Source organism: Liolophura sinensis, chromosome 13 (assembly GCF_032854445.1).
Source record: "Liolophura sinensis isolate JHLJ2023 chromosome 13, CUHK_Ljap_v2, whole genome shotgun sequence".
In the NCBI taxonomy this organism is placed as follows: Eukaryota; Metazoa; Mollusca; class Polyplacophora; order Chitonida; family Chitonidae; genus Liolophura; species Liolophura sinensis.
In genome coordinates, this window is record NC_088307.1 from 27,717,783 (window position 1) to 27,739,654 (window position 21,872).

Here is a 21,872-nt window from a genome sequence, read left to right on the forward strand (position 1 = left end):
CACCGACAACGCATGCGCCATTGCTCATGGAAGTGATTTACAACGTTGCGATTACTAGATAAGCTTGAGGTTTTCACCCGGTGTAACACACGCCGTACTGTTAAGGTTTAGCCTCATCCCCCATGGTCCTTCACAAGTCTGGGTCAGTATTTATCAAAATGCTTAAAAGTTCTCTAAGAATCAACTTATGAATTCCTTAAAAAAAAGAGAAGCAGACATGTACAAGTTGAATTAAAGGCTTTTAGCTTGATATTTAGATGACAAAGTTTAACTTCAAGATTTTCTGTACACAGTTTGAGCTGAGCAAGTGCTCTTTGGCTGTATGGAAACGAGGGCGCAACCAACCAGCTGTAAACCGTATTTACTGTGAACTGTTGTTGTATCTTTCACAGGCAATGTACGAGTACGAAGACAATGGCATGTTAAGATCACGATCAGTATCAGTATAACGTTTCAATTGTAATTGCCCTTGATGAGCATCTGAGGCCATCGGAGATAAACCGTCAAACTGACTTACCTGTAATAACCGAAGTATGTGTCTTCACGCCTTAACTAACTGTTTTACCTGGTTTTATATTCAACCAACGGCAAATAAATATTAGCCATTGACGCATATCTTGTTATACATCTAGTTCGTCTTTGTTGCGTGTGTAGAACTTGATCAGTGGGTTCATACGCCTATTATCAGTCCTGGTTGATTATCACCTTCCCATAAAGATTACCATTTGACGGATTATTATCTTCCCAAAGGAATTATCCTTTGGCGGATTATTATCCTCCCAAGGGATTAACCTTTGACGGGTTACAAGGTTGAACAGCAGGGGAAAGTAGCTAAAGGGACACATTGGTGACCCTTGCTGTTTACCACCAATATGGCGTGCAAGTTTATACTTCATACATAGGAGAGTTTGCTAGTTATTCACCAAAGGCAACTCATATTACTCCGGCAGCCTTGGGTTTTCTCCAGGCTCAAAACTGATCGTCATGGTGTCTGTGAAAAATAAGTGATTAATGGAGTGATTGGTGTTTTACGGAAATGTCTTCACTGGCGTAATAAATATGCACATACGTGAGTTTATGTTGACCTAATACACTCACGTTTTTCATGACACAATATCCATGGTAATAAAGTTCAGAAATGTCTCTGTTAAATAAATACCCATTCATCTCGCTTAACATGCAAGGCGACGTCATTATTATCCAGTCAGTGCCCCTTCATTCGCCAGTTCGGGGGCAAATCTTGGATTTAATTGCACCAATTGCCCATGTGTAGCCTCCAATGTAATATCACTCAATGTACCTATGTGGTATAAGGATGCACGGCACATCGACGATTGACGGCGAAGAAGAAAAATACAGTCACAGAAATTATTTTGTTTATTTATTTGATTGATGATTAACGCCAACCTGAAGGACATTTTACTGACGATGATGCCTTGTTAGCGATCTTTACTATAACCTAAGCGGCTATAGTGTTTTTTATTTATTTATTTATTTGTTTGGTGTTTTACGCCGTAGTCAGGAATATTTCACTTATACGACGGCGACCAGCATTATGGTGGGTGGAAACCGGGCAGAGGAAGGGGGAAACCCACGACCATCCACAGGTTCCTGCCAGACCTTCCCACTTACGGCCGGAGAGGAAGCCATCATGAGCTGGACTTGAACTCACAGTGACCGCATTGGTGGGAGACTCTTGCGCACAGTGTTTTTTGACGTGAATGGTAACTCTACAAATTATTATTTAATCAGCAAATCGTATGGGTCCTTGGGACGTGTCATGTTAACGGCACTAATATCACCATGCCGCGCCATTGGAACCCTAAGCTCTTCAGTCTAGGTGGAAAAAGAAAACATAGCAGGATTAGCGTGACGTCACACCGGAAACAAGAGCCACATAGGGCTGTAGAGAAAAGTGGAGTCTGACTGGTTAAAATCGATAACATGGAGGAAGTTTTTTATGGTGGATTTTTGAAACGTTGGGTGGGATACTTTATCGATCGATATTTATAGACCTATTTGGTCACGTGTTGTAGTTTCTGTTAATACTGATCATAACTTTAAACCAAAAGAGCAATTTAACGTCAATAAATCTGCAAGAAACAATATCGCTTGTACCCGTAATGCTAACAAAGGGTAAGTTTAAGGCCGTAGCTACTAAATATATTTATGGCATAAGCCATACTCGTATCTAACTTGTTATCTGGCAAGAACAACCGTGAATATCCATATTTTGATACAATATATTGTATGTTGAAATCCCATGATCAAGAAGAAAATACATCAAGCTGTGTGTCATTGCCTTCACCTTCGTTTTCTATTTTTTTATTTTGGGGGGGGGGGGGTCAGTATTAAACGTATACGCCAATTATGTAATTTAGTTATAAATATGGGCATTTCTTCTGGAATTTTCAAACATTTCCCGAGTTCAAGAAAGTCAATGTAGAGTGTCGTAGATGTATTGTTGCGAAAAGCACACACAAAAACATTTCCAAACGTTATTTTCCATGCCATGTTCAATGGTGCGTATTTCATGTCTGTAAAGTACACAGTTTTATTTTAATACACAAAAATGACACACTGTTATTTCCCATTAACTTAACTTTAGGTGGAATTTTATTTACTGCTACTGATAAATTGCCGCCAAGCACTGTGTACAAAAATGGTCTGTATATACTGGTACTGAGAAAAGTGTCGCCAAGTACGGTGTACAAGAATGGATTTTATATACTGGTACTGATAGAAGGGCCGCCAAACACGGTGTACAAAAATGGGTTGTATAGAGCAATGAACTCTTGGTCGACATGTTTAACGGAAAAAGCCACTTATTTATTTATTTGATTGGTGTTTTACCCAGTTCCTCAAAGCATTCCATTTAATCGACGGCGGTCAGCATTATGGTGAGAGGAGGCCAGCATCAGCTGGAATTGAACACACAGTGACCGCATTGGTGATATGTTATTTACAAAAATAGTCAAAACATTAGTTCTTTTGGTTTGTGTACATCGACATTCAACTGGTAGGGTAATTCCGACCGAGCCACGAGAAGCTCCGCACAAAATTCAGGCAGAGTTTAAAAACACATATTATCCGAAGAATAATGTAGAACAATTCCATCTCTGAAGAATACAAAAGTCTTCTATCCATACAGCTTTAGGAAAATAGCTACATAAACGTCCGAGAATAATCAAAGTTATTGCCTTGATCATACGTTCGATAATCCCCATCAACAAAACTGTTCACAGTTATTCAAACACAACCAAGTGGCCTTCCTCACTGACGTTATTATTTGCATTTAATGAATCGCTTCAATTCCAATTTTCCTTTGTTGTTTTTGACATTCTTCTTTATCTACTTTTTTGTTTTCTTAATTAGCCAAAATCACATCGTGTAAATTGTTTTGAGAGGTAAATATGTGAGAGCATATATGTGCTTATATACCTAATCGTATTTAACAATTTGTCAGTCATAAGACGACGAGTCTTTAGTTGTGTGTGCACACCCTGTGGCAGGGCGAGTCCACGTCGCCAAGGGCGTGTGACGAAGAAGCTAGACACTACACAACACCCCACCATGTCACATTATACTAACACCGGGCTAACCAGTCCTTTTTCCTCCTTCTGACCTCTCAGAGCTGTGCGCCAAACGAGGCAGCGACAAGCAACATTCTTGAAATCTTTGGCATGACAGCCTGGGTTTGATCCCAGTCTCCCGATTTCTCCTCATGTAGATAAAATGTGGATAACGTATGTTCACAGAGATACGGTTCCAATAGCCTATATCTTTTGGAGAGTTGCCTATATTGAGCTGTGTGTAAAATAAGTCATACTCGCTACCAAAATTGCCTTTAGTCAGTGACAAGTAACAACACCAGCTCTATACGAGGATACGTTGGAAGTCAATACACTTGCAAGTAAAATGAAGTTAAAAAACCTTTTTAACAGCCGAATACAGGCTACGGGCTGAAAGAAATAGACTACAGTTCTAAAAAGCGTATACATAAGAAAGGCTGTGAAAGAAGTATACCGCGTATTCTTCAATGTCGGGTTGGTATAACATTTTAGTATGGGTGAAGGGATCCCTTGTATAGGCCTATACTAGATACGGCGGACAGACTGCGGAGGTTTGATAAGACCACCGGGCTAGTATTACACTGCAGCTCGGTGAAGCAGAGAGACTTTCATGTCTCCGGCTTGGGTAAATAAAATGTCTTTTCCGTAAAAAGTATATATTTGCCGTGTAAACTTTATGCACACATAGGCTGAGCTAGATGACCTCGAATTTCTCACAAACAACATTAGCTTCTGGACGAATATATACTGACGTCCAAAAGAAATTATACAAATGCCATTTTAACTTGTTTCATTTGGACAGGCATGCATCTTTGCGTGAGCGATCACGAAAATGTTTCTCTCATCATGGAGTCCCATCTAGTTCTCACCATCATAAAACATCAGATATGAATACATATCTCTTGCATATGCCACATGTTGTCGCCTTTGTTTGGTCGTCTCTCAAAGCCTTAGTAAATTTTCTTTTGGACGTCAGTATATTTAAATTCGTGTTCAGTGGTTAATGTAGTACACACAATGAACGTATTTAAATACTCCTTGGTTTTCATTGTGGCGACTTTGTACACATGCGATTAATGTTCTTCTGCATCAAAAGAGATTATGATTGTAAAATGTGATTCATTTTGAACCGTGTGACCCTTTGGCTAAGGGAAAACGTCAAAATGATTGGAATCCTTGTGTTTGAATGATAGCACACATGGATTTCTATCACCACTGGTTTTGATATGAAACGATGGCTTTACAAGTATGGCCCTGGAATGAAAAGTGTTGAAGCAGTGGTGGAAATTACTCGGTAAAAACGCCATTTGGTATCTCAAAGCATTATACGTCCGTATCGGGACTATCCGCCCTGAGCTTGGGTGACAGCCTAAACCTTTCTCATATCACCTCTTCCGATACTCTGAAGGGGAAAGTCGCTTTCAATCCTTGCACAACGCAGCTCCCAGTTGGACCAGATTAGATACAGGTGGATCCCCTTTCTTGCACACGCCGACTCTCACATGGACTGAAGGTTAACCTCGTTTAGCTCCGGTCTAAGTTACGGCGTGTAAATGTACATACTTGGATGAAGCGTGCTTTGTCAACACCTATATGTTAGGCTCTTATACAAGGATTGAATGTTAGGCCTTTTTTAACTTTCTAGCCTAAGGTATGGTGTGTTTATGTACATACTCAGATTGAAAGTTAAACATTTTTACCTGATGTAAATTGGGCTCTTCAACGAAGTTGCGTGTTTACGGGAGTGGGGTGTATATTTGAATTCCCCTATCATTTTCGTGTGTCTAACACGATTTTGTTCACGTATCCCCTCCCGCATTGCTACTCCAATTTTAATGAAACCATCGATTTGGCCTATTTTCTGAACTTTTGCATGCTGAAGCTTGGTTGGGTAATTACTTTCATGATTACACTCATTTAAGACATTGAGTAATTCTGTTTTATCACGTATTCAGATTTTGTCCATGTAACAACTCCTAAAGAACTAACATTTCCATGAAACACAGGATACATCCGTCCTCTCATCTATTGTGTTTGCTTAAGTTTGATTACATTCGGGTAAATATTTTATTAATTATTTTAGTAATCACTCCCGTTCAGGTACTTAATGCAATAATGGGTCCCTGAAACTTTGTGTATATTTTTACATCATTTAAATATCTAAGTCCTTAATAATAATGACAGTTATCTGTAATAGTTTGTAAAAAGACAAACAACGCGTTTTTCTTCTCCACCGCATCAGCAACTGCTCCGGACATAGTTTGCTGGAGCGATGACGTCATCCCTGGTACAGTTTTTCTTTCTACTTTAAAGGAAAATGGACAAATGAAAATAATAAAATATGTTCAAAAGCAATGACAATGCCTTTTGATATTGTTCTGTTATGTGCTTCCATAGATGCACAAGGATTTGAGTTTTCTCTTCTCCTTTACTGTTATGGGTTCTTCCATACTAATCCAACATCGTTACTAGTTTTCAAAAACTATATACGGCATTTAGATAATATCAGTATGGCGTATTCGGGCTTCCGTAGATTTTTACTACATGACATTTTGGAGGTATGAGTTTTATTTATTCCATAATAAATGCTGTGTTTAAGAAATATTACTACTCTGCCAATAGAGATTGCTTTGCATTGTTTAAAAAAAATTCATTTCCATCAAAACAGCAAGTTATGATTGTTCTATTCAACATTTAGGCTTTGCGCAATTAACCTGCGGGACATGTGAAAAAGCAAGTAGATAGCTCGGTCTTTAAACTTACATCATCTGAAAATCTCCATTACTCATGACTTAAACTTGACACAAGAATCATCAAAAGACGTTCTACAATATAACTCCACTTCATCAGCAATGGCTCCGGACATAGCTTGCTGGAGCGATGACGTCAACCCTGGTGTCTATTAAAATTAAGGGTTATACAATATTTATGGCACGGACTAAAGTGAAAACACATATCCCGTTATTTACTGTGTTACTGTGCACCAGACATGACCGGACAATGAAACAGAAAAATTATCGAAAATGACATGCCTGTTTTTGTGATGGCTAGTCAGGGTGAATAAATCTAGAGGCGTAAACAATCGGTTTAGAGTTACTTCCCCTGAACGGTTCAATCACTGTCTGTGCATATACTATACGTCATAGGGACAACATATGTTCTGTCCTCTCACAATTGTCTACGATACCATGTCCAAAAAATACACCAGTGTTTTCAATCGAATGTTAAATCATTTCGTTTAATTTGTAACGCAATGTAATTTTAGCCTCGAGGAAAAGCATTAATGTCGTCATTTCATCATGGTATTTGAAATGTTGAATTTGCAGAATCGGGCAATGTAACTCGGCATTCGAGCGGACTGAAAGCTCACGTCTATTCCTTCCCCTGGAAGACCTTTTATTCTCCTCACAGCAGTATTTGCACTATTATATGTCATATTTTCAGTAAGGCGATAATACTTACAAACGATGCTAATGATTTATGAAGCCGCGTGTGCATATTTTCTATCACAAAGTACATAGGAATATAAATATCGAGATTACCAAGGTTTCTATCATAATGCAATCGATTTTTTTGTGGATGCTTCTACCCAATGGTGCGTAGCTATTTGCATATAAAAGATCACTCAGCGAGGTGCTCGATGTTTCCAGGCGGAAGTATTTTTTTTCATTACGATAGCTGAGCATTTGCTCGGCCGTTCACAGGGTAGCAAATGCAACCCATAGTACACGGATTGAGAATTTACTATTTGAATTTAAAGGACCACTGCCCACAATTCAATCTTTTTTCACCGCAACGATTTACCACTCTATAACAGACAAAGTGTTTCCTCTGTAACCTTTATGCATCCAATAAACATTCCCATCTGTTACAGTATATCAATATTGGCCTGTTTTTGTTGATTTAATTGCTAGTTTTTAGCACTACTTAATTCCAGACTTATATATGTGTATGATAATAGTATTACTTTACTTTATTTGGGTATATATGTCGGTAATTGAGCGTATCACATCATCTGAACATTATAACGTATTGCGAACTGCTTGATCCGGCGAGGCACCGTTGTTCTCTGAGCGCTTTGTTTGTAGAGCTTATCTACAAACAGTCATCTTAAGTTGTGTAGATACCCTATACAAGAAGATTATGTTTGTCATATCTTTTCAAGGGATGGGTATGCAGTAAAACCGCCGTTTGGTGTGCAAGACAGGTGACTTTATATGTGGTGTGACTTTATATGTGGTGTAGAGTGCCCTTTGCTGCGTGAGGCAGCTGACTTTATATGTGGTGTAGTGTGCCTATTGGTGCGTGAGGCAGATGACTTTATATGTGGTGTAGTGTGCCCTTTGCTGCGTGAGGCAGATGATTTTGTATGTAGTGTAGTGTGCCTTTCGATGCGTGATGCAGGTGACTTTATATGTGGTGTGGTGTGCCTTTTGGTGCTTGAGGCAGCTGACTTTATATTTGGTGTAGTGTGCCCTCTGCTGCGTGAGGCAGATGACTTTACATGTGGTGTAGTGTGCCTATTGGTGCGTTAGGCAGCTGACTTTATATGTGGTGTAGTGTGCCTTTTGCTGCGTGAGGCAGGTGACTTTATATGTGGGGGAGTGCGCCTTTTGGTACGTGAGACAGGTGACTAAACATGTGATGAAGTGTGCTTTTTGATCAATACATCATACTCCACATGTCTGTGTATATATATATATATATATATATATATATATATATATATATATATATATATTATCATCATAGAAATATTTTTATCTAAAAACCAGCCCAACATATGGCCCAGTGTGGTCAACTGTGGCCTGTTTGTTCGTGTACGTTTATTAGCAGTTAAGCCCAGCATTGTCTTTAGCCTAGGGGCCTCCGTGGCTCATTTGGTTAGCGCGCTAGCCTAGTCTAAAGTCTTCAGCATTGTTTCTAGCTTATCGATTTTGCGTCAGGACAAGATCGGTATCAAGATATATTTATTTCTTAAAAGCTATGTTCCAGAATGTCTCCTTACACGAGGGTGGTCATTTTCCTGGGTGTTCAATTCCACGCTGTGCCCGTGGTAAACACCTTGGGCAAGTTAATGACGAACTCTCTGTGAATAGCTCTGGCTTTATTTTGCATTGATCCCTGCTTAACCCTGTACTCAAGAATGTTTCAATTGTATGATGGTGGTTAATGCTTTGATGGAGGAAACCAACAAAGTTGTGGAAGTTACTGACATTTCACTGGCAACTTTGCCACTTCTTACATACATATATGCTCATCATATCGGTGCAAGACAAGTCGTCGTCAACGACCGTTGGACTGTGCAAACGGCAACACGAGTGTCGGCTACAGCTTATTGCCAATTATGTAGCACGAAAAGCGAGAGCGGGGTAACCTACAAACTCCCTGGCCCAGGCCGGAGTTGAACCCGCACCTCGTGTATACTGCCGACTGAATATATTTAATTATTTATTTCAGTGGTGGCTTACGCCATACCCAAGAATATTTCACTTATACAAGGGCGGCCAGCATTATGGTGGGAGGAAACCGGACAGAGCCCGGGGGAAACCCACGACAATCAGCAGGTTGAGCCAAGACCTTCTCACTTACGTTCGAAGTGTAAGCCAGCATGAGCTGGACTTGAACTCACAGCGACCGCATTGGTGAGAGGCTCCTGGGTCATTACGCTGCGCCAGCGCGCTAACCAACTGAACCACAGAGGCCCCTCAGACTGAATTACAAGCCCTTTTACTACCCGATCGCAGCCAGTTGCCCATGTAAAGATTTAGGCCTATTAACCAGGAGCAGATTTTTAGCGGTCTGGACAAAGAGTAAAACTGAACTGTCCATAAGTGTTCTCATTTATTCACTTTTATTATTTTTTATTGACTGTGTCTCAAGAGGCTACATTCTGTCTAAATGGTGATGGTCAGGTCTGTGCTATAGGAAGCATAAAAAAAACAAAACCTGGATAATTGAAGGCTGAAAGATTGCGGTTCAGGATATCCGGGTTCAAATCCCTGTGTGAGTTGTACAGCCAAAGACACATACATGGACATACGTGATATCGAAGGCTGTCTAAATTGGGACCCTTGACTAAAAAGCCATGATGCTCTTGACATAATATTCGATTTAATATACGATGCAACATTGTTCTTGTTATACACTTATTTTTCCAAAGGATCTTTGCCTGGATCAGTTGGCGTAAATATCACCCAGGCGCTTTGTGACTGCTTCGTGCTGAACCTTCTCCCCCAGGTCCATCATAGGTACACATACCTCACTATATATGCAGCTGAGTCTCACATAGGATAGAGCATTCCTCTTTGCTATTCCTGTGGTGGAAAAAAAAAGAATGACGTCACTGGCCAATAGATAACACATAACAGCAGCCTAGGTCACTAATGAAGGCCACAGCCTATAAGCGCGACCTCATTAGCCAACAGGTGTGCCATAACGGCAGCGTAGAGCATTATCAAAGGCCACAGTCTATAAGCGCGAACTGTCTAGGCAATAGATGGCCCGTAAAGGTAGTGTAGACCATTGTCAAAATGGCCACAGCCTTTAGGTGGGAGGCTTCGATAACGCTACCAGGCATAGAATATCACAAAATCGTTTTAATAATATATTGATCATTTTCCTAAATACTTATAAAAGAGAAATACTCGGTTAAATAACAGTTTTCATTAGCTTTTTCCCTCCCATGTAAATTCAAAAGTTATCACAAGTAGGAATGTCAACTGCCGACATCTTTCTCGCTGAAGTATCGATCTTAATTATAATATCACTTAAACGCTTTAAGATTAAAATTGTGTCATATGCTAACCTGTGCCATCGGTGAGATCAAACCAGACAGCAGGCACGCCTGCGCAGAATTGGCTCAGTGTGGGGCCTAACTCTGATGACGTCATATTCCCAGGCCTGAGTCTGGCGAGTTCCACTTTCTGTGGATCAAGATCTCGTCCCTTAAAACAAAAATCATATTTCACAACCATTTTAGAGAGAAATCGATATCAACCTACACAAAACGAAAAAGCGGACTTTAACCTATATATGGCTTTAAACAAGGTGTCCACAATAATATGTTAGGCTAATTGTCTGATACAGTCGGTTGTTTACTTTCATTAATTTCATGGAAAATCATTATAACACACTCAGTGACTGAGCCAGGAATTTGCAGTAATGTATCGGTATTATCTGTATACTATGCATCGAAACATGTGAGATTGGTCACCAGGCCTAATACCAGGGCTTTTACTGAACTGGAGTAACTAAGAGTTATACAAAGACTCTTCTTTGTTAAAAAAAAAAAACAATTATTGAAAACAAACAATTACAATGTATATGTACCAGATGCTGAGTCTAAAGGAGAAGAAAAAAATGATCAAAAAGTGTGAAAAACTATTCGTAAATATAATCTTAAATATTTGTTCAACTTTTTATGGGCAAAAGTGCTTTTGAAAATAATATTTTTATGGTTGATATTTGGGACCACCTTTTGGTGTATGCCTTTGAAATGTCTTTCTCTCCTTAAAGAACAAATGAGGAAATATCGATGATCATATTTACATATCACTGCAACGTAATTACCCAGGAACCAATGTGGTCGCTGTGAGTTCAAGTCCAGCTCATGCTGTTTTCCTCTCCCTCCGTTCGTGGGAAGATCTTACAGCAACCTGCGGATGGTTGTGAGTTTCACCCAGGCTCTGCCCGGTTTCCTCCCACAGTAAAGCTGGCTACCGTCCTATAAGTGAAATATTCTTGATCGCTTTTCCCATTCTTTCATCTGAAGTTTACCTTAGTTTTTCGTTTTCTCATATTTTAAGACTACGTAGATATGTTAAACACTAACCTGTCTCGCTTCGACGGTATTCTTAACGGCTTCAAAATCCGGATCTGAAACCTTAGTCACGAAACAAAGGTTCCTTTTCAATTCTCTCAGGGCAACATAACCCTACCGAAAGAATAAAAATAAAGAGCACTCACCTAAACGTCATTATTAAGAACTATTTACATACTAGGTCCAATCTGAGCAACTTTTCTTGACGGATCCCCCTAGCCAGTTCTGTGTACCGGAAATTCCCAGGTGCCACTGCATTCATAACAATTCTTGTTCAGCAATATTTTACAACAGTTTTAGATGCATTTCATATTGTTGGGATATATGTGATCATGCTGAATCGTTAGACCACTCAGACCACCGCTTATTGTCACCCTACAAGGCCCCACGTGTCAAGCACTGAAGGCGGGGAAATTTATTTGTAACAATTCATTTTTTATTTGTAACAAGGCCGGATTTGAACCCTCGACTCATGTGTTAAGTTACGATTAAAAGGTAAATACTTCTAACCTACCCTAAACCGCGAATAATCCAGAAAAGTTATCCCGAAAAAAAGGCTATCAAAACGTAACAGTAAATTGATAATTATATGCTCAGAATCTCACAAAAATACAATGAATGAAAAATTATTCCACATTTACAAGGGCTGTAGAATGAAAGAATGCAAGCAGTGAAGCAAGGCTCATCAACAAGCAACTGAAATAGCGCTAAAAATGTTTCATTTTGTTGCATGTAGTTGGTGCCCGCTGGTTCAGATGGCTAAAGTACTTACTGGCGGTTACCGTAATATTAGTTACATGGTTACGCAGTGCCAAATATCTGACGTGTTTGATAATTTCTTTCATTCATCTACAACGCCCTGCCGTGTGCGTCTCTTTTCAAGTAGCTGCCAATGTGCATGCGTTTCCGGTTCACATAATCTGGAAGACTTCTGTAGAAAAACATTTACACTGTACATGAACAATTTTTAGCTTAATTTGCTAAAATTCTTCACTGAAGTAAACGCAAGCAAATATTTTGGTTGAAAGGTGGGTGTAATGGACTATACTGATACAGCATATCGGCAAAAAAAACACACCGACTTTTCTCTGTTTCTGAAACGCGAACGTCACATTCAGTTGCCTTTTGCATGAACAGGGACACATTTTGTAGATAAAGTTAACGAAAAGTTAATTATCCGCACGTCATCAAAATGTTTGACTTATTAAATCCAGTGAAAATAATATAACACAATATGCCTAAATGTACAAGCATTTTAGATGGAGATTTGTTGATCTTTCTAAGGATACTTACCTGTTTTATATGTATATTACATAACGGGGAAGGTGAATGATTTTACATCACTACATGAACCATTTTAGAGAATGTTTATACAACCAGTAAACATGGCATTCTATGCTGTATGTGTATAGTAAGGAAGACAGGTTCAGTTACGTGTACAACAAAATTGCTTATAGGTGTTATCCCAACCGTGTCACACGTGGCACCAGGCAAAAGCACGACAGAATAGCTTATGCTGCACATGTGTAGTGCAGTAGATAGCTTCGGTGACGTAAACAACAGAATAGCTTATGCTGCACATGTGTAGTGCAGTAGATAGTTTCGGTGACATGTAAAACAGAATAACTTATTGGTGTTATGCCAACCGTGTCACACGTGGCACCAGGCAAAAGCACGACAGAATAGCTTATGCTGCACATGTGTAGTGCAGTAGATAGCTTCGGTGACGTGAACAACAGAATGGCCTATGCTGCACATGTGTAGTGCAGTAGATAGCTTCGGTGACGCGAACAACAGAATAGCTTATTCTGCACATGTGTAGTGCAGTAGATAGCTTCGGTGACGTGAACAACAGAATAGCTTATTCTGCACATGTGTAGTGCAGTAGATAGCTTCGGTGACGTGAACAACAGAATAACTTATTGGTGTTATGCCAACCGTGTCACACGTGGCACCAGGCAAAAGCACGACAGAATAGCTTATGCTGCACAGGTGTAGTGCAGTAGACTGGGTCAGTGACGTGAATAACAGAATAGCTTATGCTGCACATGTTTAGCGCAGTAGACGGCTTCGGTGACGTGAACAACAGAATAGCTTATTCTGCACATGTGTAGTGCAGTAGATATTTTCGGTGACGTGAACAACAGAATAGCTTATGCTTTCCCCCTTTCTGTAGTGCAGTAGACAGCGTCAGTGACGTGAACAACAGAATAGCTTATGTCGCCACTGTGTAGTGCAGTAAATAACTTCGGTAACGTGAACAACAGAATAACTTATTCTGCACATGTGCAGTGCAGTAGCTAGCTTCGGTGACGTGTACAACAAAATTGCTTATAGGTGTTATCCCAGCCGTGTCACACGTGGCACCAGGCAAAAGCACGACAGAATAGCTTATGCTGCACAGGTGTAGTGCAGTAGACTGGGTCAGTGACGTGAACAACAGAATAGCTTATGCTGCACATGTTTAGCGCAGTAGACGGCTTCGGTGACGTGAACAACAGAATAGCTTATTCTGCACATGTGTAGGGCAGTAGATAGCTTCGGTGACGTGTACAACAGAATAACTTATTGGTGTTATGCCAACCGTGTCACACGTGGCACCAGGCAAAAGCACGACAGAATAGCTTATGCTGCACAGCTATAGTGCAGTAGACTAGGTCAGTGACGTGAACAACAGAATAGCTTATGCTGCACATGTTTAGCGCAGTAGACGGCTTCGGTGACGTGAACAACAGAATAGCTTATGCTGCACATGTGTAGTGCATTAGACAGCGTCAGTGACGTGAACAACAGAATGGCTTATGCCGCCACTGTGTAGTGCAGTAAATAACTTCAGTGACGTGAACAACAGAATAACTTATGCTACACATGTGTAGTGCAGTAGATAGCTTCGGTTACGTGTACAACAAAATTGCTTATAGGTGTTATCCCAGCCGTGTCACACGTGGCACCAGGCAAAAGCACGACAGAATAGCTTATGCTACACAGGTGTAGTGCGGTAGACTGGGTCAGTGACGTGAACAACAGAATAGCTTATGCTGCACATGTGTAGTGCAGTAGATAGCTTCGGTGACGTGAACAACAGAATAGCTTAATCTGCACATGTGTAGGGCAGTATATAGCTTCGGTGACGTGTAAAACAGAATAACTTATTGGTGTTATGCCAACCGTGTCACACGTGGCACCAGGCAAAAGCACGACAGAATAGCTTATGCTGCACAGGTGTAGTGCAGTAGACTGGGTCAGTGACGCGAACAACAGAATAGCTTATGCTGCACATGTTTAGCGCAGTAGACGGCTTCGGTGACGTGAACAACAGAATAGCTTATGCTGCACATGTGTAGTGCAGTAGATAGTTTCGGTGACGTGAACAACAGAATAGCTTATCCTGCACATGTGTAGTGCAGTAGACAGCGTCAGTGACGTGAACAACAGAATAGCTTATTCTGCACATGTGTAGTGCAGTAGATAACTTCGGTAAAGTGAAAAACAGAATAACTTATGCTGCACATGTGTAGTGCAGTAGATAGCTTCGGTGACGTGTACAACAAAATTGCTTATAGGTGTTATCCCAGCCGTGTCACACGTGGCACCAGGCAAAAGCACGACAGAATAGCTTAAGCTGCAAATGTATAGTGCAGTAGACTGGGTCAGTGACGTGAACAACAGAACAGCATATGCTGCACACGTGTAGTGCAGTAGACAGCGTCAGTGGCGTGAACAACAGAACAGCATATGCTGCACATGTGTAGTGCAGTAGACAGCGTCAGTGACGTGAACAACAGAACAGTATATGCTGCACACGTGTAGTGCAGTAGATAGCTTCTGTGACGTGAACAACAGAATAGCTTATGCTGCTCATGTTTAGCGCAGTAGACAGCGTCGGTGACGTGAAGAACAGAATAGCTTATGGATGATATTCTAACCGATTCATGGTTTAACCAGAATAACGTATGCTGTACACGTATAGAAGCTGAAGCCGTTTACTGCACTATTCATGCACAGCATAAGCCATTTCCCTGGTGCCGCAGGTGATACGACTGCGATAACACCCATAAGCTATTCTGTTGTACACGCCATTATCGCGGTATGAAACACGGCTAGCCTAACAACTGTAAACTATTCTGTTGAACTCGCCCATTGGCACCGTATGTAACACAGTTGGCATAACAACTGTAAACCTCTTATGTTGTACACGTTACTGGCACCGTAAACTGGTGTTGGACTAACACCAACCTATGAGGTATTCTGTATAGACATCAGGACGTAAATAAAACGAGATATTGTTTTACATCATTAGTATAACATGCCTTATCCAGTAGTAAAACACTTTTTGGGTGTGGGTGAGGGGTGAGGGGTGGTTGTAGCATGTACAAGCATAGTAAGATGTTATTTTTTGTTTTGCAGAACTAAAGGTTTGCAGAAAAGGAATAAATAATTAAATAAACGAGCATAACAAATTCTTATTTCAGGTGTTTATATAAATGAAAACTCTCATATCACGTGATCGCTTGTTTTGATTATCAATTGCTATAGGAAAATGTCGTAGTGAGTTGCAGAACAATGATCTCCAGATAATGACTAAGTAATTAAGCAAAAAAAATGTTCAATCCAGATGTTTTCATGTAACTGGTTACATGTCATGTTGACTTTATTGTTATTCTGGTGATAAACTGATGTATTGAAATTTGACAACCCTTCAGAAAACAGAGTTACATGGAGCTACATGATCACGAAGGTAGTTCACATCGGATATGTAGGCACGCGAGTATCGGTTCGTCCAGACGTGGAGGCCCCTGCTGTCTCGGGTCAACTGCTCTCTTTTCAACAGCTGCCAGGATAGAATGAAAACACGTAGGGATAAAGACTAGTTAATTGACAGATTTATTGATTGATTGACTGATTGATTGGTTGATTGATTCATTCGTTAATTGGTAGGTTAGATTGTTGGGTGGTTTGTTCATCGACTGATTAATCCATTGATTGTGGATTAGTTTCTGGGTTGTTTAGTTGGAGGGCTGGTTGCTTGCATGATTTACTGATTGTGTAGATCAGTTGGGATTGATTCATTGGTGTTTGAGTAAAAAAGCAACAATTGTGCTTGCTGTAACTGACTTTTTGAACTGTACATAAAATTATATATGAAACTTTTTGAAACTTAACGGAAAGAAAAAGCTTATGTAGAAAAAACATTTAAAGCTGTATCTGAAACACCCTTTACTGTTTAGTTAGATTTCTTCACTGAAGTAAGTGCAGTAAAGTACAAGTCGACAATAACATCACACCGACTTTTTTCTGGCTCTGAAACATGCATGCCAGATTCAGTTTCATGTACAAGTACACATTTTAGAAGTAAAGTTAACGAAAAGTTAACTAAAGTTAGTTATTTACGTTATGAGTAAAGTTAGCGGGAAGTTAATTATTCATCATTATAAGCTGGGCAGATGTTATGTGACGTAGCTGCCAGCAAATGACAATCAAACTATTTGAATTCATTTAATCTAGTGAAAACAGATCTACACAATATGCCTACAGATATTTTAGATGCATATTTTTTGTTCTTCCTACGGGTACCTACCTGTTTTATGTGTATATTACATGACAGGGGACGTGAATGACTTTACCACACTACATGAAGCATTTCAGAGACTGTTAATACGATGAGTAAACATTTCAGCAACTGTTGCACAGACTCTTACATATTTTGGAAAAAGCAATCAGAGATCGTGAAGCACACAACAAATCGTGGAACGAACCTAAGTACAAAAGTCAGTTAATTATGAAAACGACTCACCTGTCTCCTTGACATCGAACCAATGAGCTGGAACTCCGTCGCAAAACTTGCTCAAAATGGGCCCCAATTCTGATGACGTCATATTGCGGAGCTGTGCTTCACCTTGCTTTAATGGTTGAAGGTCGAGTGTTTTGCCCTAACAGAGATGAAATGCATGTAGTAAAGACTCTTCCTACTGCTTAGTTGATTATGCGTATACTCAAATTAAAAGAAAAATAAAAAATAATTTTTAGCATGCCACAATAACAAGTTTGTAAATCACAATATGTCTCACTTTGCTAATTAGAGATAAGTCACATTTTAATCGCCGTTATTACTGTAGTCTTTCATTTGTCTCAATTTGCAATTTCGCGTGATCTTGTGTTAAAAGTTTACAATACGTATTCTGACCCTAAGCTATTCACTACTACGAGAAAACAACAAGTTTATTGTTAAGAGAAAGCAAAGTTGAGTTATTTTTTTCTGACTATCATCTGTTTTACGTCGTGCTCACTTGTACGCCGGCGACCAGCTTATGGTGGGGGGAAACGAATTGGCCTTTCCACGTACGACCTAAGAGGAAGCCAGCATGAGCTGGGCTTGTACTCACAGCGACCGCATTGGTGAGAGGCTTTTAGTCATTGAACTGCGCTAGCACGCTAAACTCCTCGGCCACGAAGACCCAAATTTGTTGCACGCAACGCAACATTGCAGAAGTAAATAAATCGATTATACTATACTTAGTCCTCAATGTTTGGCAAAATAGACCCTGAAGATAGTCACCAATAGGCTGACATACTCGTCTGTCTTCCAACATCTGCTTGACGGACCGGAAATCCGGGATTTTCACCTGGGTAACTAAGCACATGCCCCTTCCAAAGTCTCTCAGCGCCACGTAACCCTAGTTGGAAAGAAAACGCACCGCCTTATATCAGAGCTAAGCCGTAAACACGGCCCCGAAAGTAAGAGGTCATATTTTATACATATGTACTGGTTGAAGGATTTCACTATTTACGTAAATCACACCAGGATTCGAACTCGGGTGTCAGAAGCCGAACTACAGCGCTCTGTCAAGTGAGCTAAAAGGGAATTTCCACAAGCTGCTGGTAGTATAAGCACAAACAAGCTGCTCCCGTTACATGCATTCCGTTACTTATTATATCGGCCGACTCCCGTTACTTATTCACGTTAAATGACATTCTTTTCTGTTCACTATAAAAAGTCATATGTATCCCATACATGCGTCATTGATATAACTGTTCAACTTTTAGCTGAGTCATTATACGGCGTCGCCCGATGTGATAAAGGGTTTCTGATCAGCCTGCGCATTAATTCAGCTTGGCAGGGTTTAAATTTCATATACCCCTTGTGGGCATGGCCTGCAGCTCTGACAAGTGTTATGTTCACATTTTAACCTGCCTGATCAGTGTATATGTAGGTATGTGGCTATAGGAAGCTGGACACTAAGCCGATATATCATTTTTGTGCTGCCTCAGAGAAAGGCCATACCAAAGACGCAAGACACTAAACACAGTATATACTGAATCCAGATGGAACCAGACGATTGCAGATGTTAAAAACTGGTAAATGCCCCAATATGGTATTGAACGCTTGTTTCCAGCGGGAGCGTTGATGAAGCGGCTAACACAGTGCAGTGAATATTGTGTGCGGTGAATACTGTGTGCGGTGAATGTTAATACAGGTACTCACAAGTTTGAAGTCGTGAAGGGCCATAGAGTTCTCCTCGTGAATCCTGTAAGCCTCCGCAGACACCATGAGAATCGTTTTTTCTTTGTCATTAATCAAAACCGACTCGTGGATGTCCACATCTCCGGCATTACGGACCCAAGATATCCACTGAGATATATGGAGTTCATGAAAACGATTTCTAAACGTCATTTTTCAACTTTGTTACGTTTTAAGTAGAACATTAAATTCAATCTTCATTTACAAATTCTGTGAAACTAATTATGAAAATATTGCTTTACAGCGCCATAGAAAGTTTTCTTGCGATATTTGAACTGGAACGTCCATTTTGGTTAACGGCTGATATATGAATGTTTGGTTTGAGGCAAAGCACAAAAATATTACACTGATTTGCGAGGTAGATAAAAAAATACACCGGAATTATACATTAACATCATTTACGAACACAAAATATTCAACATCGTTTTCTTACCTCGGGTTTCTCTGCTTTGTTTTGTTGAAGGTAGAATATGACACCAAAGACGATGGAGCCAAGGACCAGTGCCGTGGAGAGTGAAGCAATCGCGGCTATAAGCACTGGACGCCTTCTCTCTCCTCTACTGGGTAGGTCTCCTTCCGGATATGTCTGGAAGAATAGTATGTTGTTCGTGCTTTACTATTTGTTTTATTTTGTCATATTCTTCTTTTGGCACTTAATACTGCATGGATGGAGAGTTGGAAATTTGACACTAAGTCCTAAGAAAAAGTCCAAAAGTATACCTTATTGCAAACTACATAACATCCAGGAATCCATTATTAACAATCCCTTCCTCTCCGGGCGTACGCGGGAAGGTCTGACAGCAGCTTGTGGATGGTTGTAGATTTCCCCCGGATTCTGCCCGGTTTCCTCCCACCATACTGCTGGTCGTCGTCGCATAAGTGAATTTTTTGTTTAGTAACCTTTTAATCATCAAACAAATAAATAAATAACTAAGCCATTACAATGACATGCGCTCTGTGCTTCCCACGCGTTGTATACTGAGGCCTAGTTTTACAGCATATCTATTGTTGCGATACCATCTCTGACGTGGAAGCAAAACTTCATGTCAAAAAGAGGGAAAATGGAAAATGAAACATTGCGTTCAACAGCATTAAGTTAAAACTCAAATGATATACACAAAAAACTAAATAAATGTTAATGCCAACAGTTTAGAAAGTCTCTCCACGTATTGATTGTTTGCAGCCTGTAAAATAATTTTAGATTAAAACATTTCATGTTTCTGAAAAACATGTTTCTGTTGTGGAATACAACACCATCAATGTTGATTTGACATACATGTAAGATAAGCTAGTCAGATGACATCATTTTGTAAACATTTGTAACGTGGTAAATTTGTAAGAATATGATCTTAGCTCAGGTTTTATTCTAACTGTTCAAGTAGAAGATGAAATGGTAGCAACTCACACATCCCAATTTATCAGATGTCACTAGAGTACAATGCCGCAAAATGCTTTGTTTTTATCATACTTACAAACAATTACATTACAAAAAAACACTACAAAGGGACCAAACACGCGGACTCTTATACCGCCAATAGGGAAACTTACCAATTTACAGAAATCGGACTCCTGTGCCATTTTCGTTCCGGTCATGTTGACGAATATAAAGTAGCTGCCGGTTTATTTAGCTGAGAGGAAGTTTAGGCAGGTTGGACATCGGTGCAGAACTGGCTAATAGAACACATTCCGTTTTTATACAAGTCCTCATGTTGTGTGTAATTGAGTTCAACCTTTGTTTATCAGCCAGTAGAAATGGCGTCAACAAGGATGTAGGTTCCGATTGGTTCAGCACCGACCAGTGAGGAAGATCTGATCTCGGAGAAGTCATATATCGAATTTCGGCTTATTTGCAGTAAAATGTTAATTCATAAATGTGTCCACTTAAAAAAAGAGAAAAGTAGCTGTTTTCTGAACTGATCAACTTAGTAAGACCATAGAAGGCGAGGACGTGCTCCTTGAGCCGCTGTAATGGAAAGACTGTGTAAACTGAAGGCGTTAAAAAGCGTTCTTTCACTAGGGCCTGCACCGCCTGAGCCCGCATCCTTCAAAGCTAGTGTCACATTACACTGTTTACTGTCTGCACAGGCGACAGATTTCGCCATACAATGACCCGGATCTTGATGTTTGACATGTTATCACGTAGGCCTATCCCAGGAAATGAGGCGAGGAAAAACGAAATGTGCCCAAGATTGACGCACAAAAGAGAAAGAATTACAAGCATCATAATGATGGTCGTCCTCCTGTAGGTAAACAATGCCAAATACAAACATATAAATGTGTCTGATTTAATTTCATAATATATGATTTTATTGTACACAAGACCCACCCCTTCTATCAGCACACGGTCAAAACCATCCTAATACCGTGGGTGAGACTTTTAACTTTGTTATTTGTGATGTTGTAACTTCGTTGTAACTTTGTTAATTGTGATGTTGTAACTTTGTTAATTGTGAAGTTGCAACTTGGTTATTTGTGATATAAATTTGTTTTTTTTGTGATGTAACTTTGTTGATTGTGATGTTGTAACTTTCTTATTTGTTATTCTGTAACTTCGTTAATTGTGATGTTGTAACTTTATTAATTGTGATTCTGTAACTTCGTTGATTGTGACGTTGTAACTTCGTTAATTGTGATGTTGTAACTTCGTTATTTGTGATGTTGTAACTTTGTTAATTGTGACCTTGATTGATGGTCCAGTATGCGAGAGCGGACACATATACATATACAAAAGCACATGGTCGATTATGTCTATACGGTGTAAGTGTAACTCCGATGAAATTCAACATAAATTAATTTCCTCGTTAAGCAATACAGGGTATATTTCATATAACAAGCCATTTATACACAAACACAAGTTGAGCAAAGTTGTGTTATGTTAAATTAGCCAGCGGAACCAATAATGTTTGCATATATGGTACAACAACTTAAGGAACAGCCTAGACATCAGATGAATTTGAAT

General features: G+C 39.9%; 1 protein-coding gene across 1 annotated transcript; it reads right to left on the reverse strand.

Moving 5' to 3' along the window:
* Positions 1 to 15,854: 15,854 nt before the first annotated feature.
* On the reverse strand, positions 15,855 to 20,620 carry LOC135480136 (uncharacterized). The gene is made up of 6 exons (XM_064759896.1): positions 20,462 to 20,620; positions 19,347 to 19,499; positions 18,878 to 19,024; positions 17,967 to 18,068; positions 17,189 to 17,324; positions 15,855 to 16,225 (listed from the first exon to the last, which is right to left on the reverse strand). Exons 1-6 carry the CDS (start codon positions 20,504 to 20,506, stop codon positions 16,125 to 16,127), a joined length of 684 nt encoding a protein of 227 aa, XP_064615966.1. The 5' UTR covers positions 20,507 to 20,620; the 3' UTR covers positions 15,855 to 16,124.
* Positions 20,621 to 21,872: the final 1,252 nt, after the last annotated feature.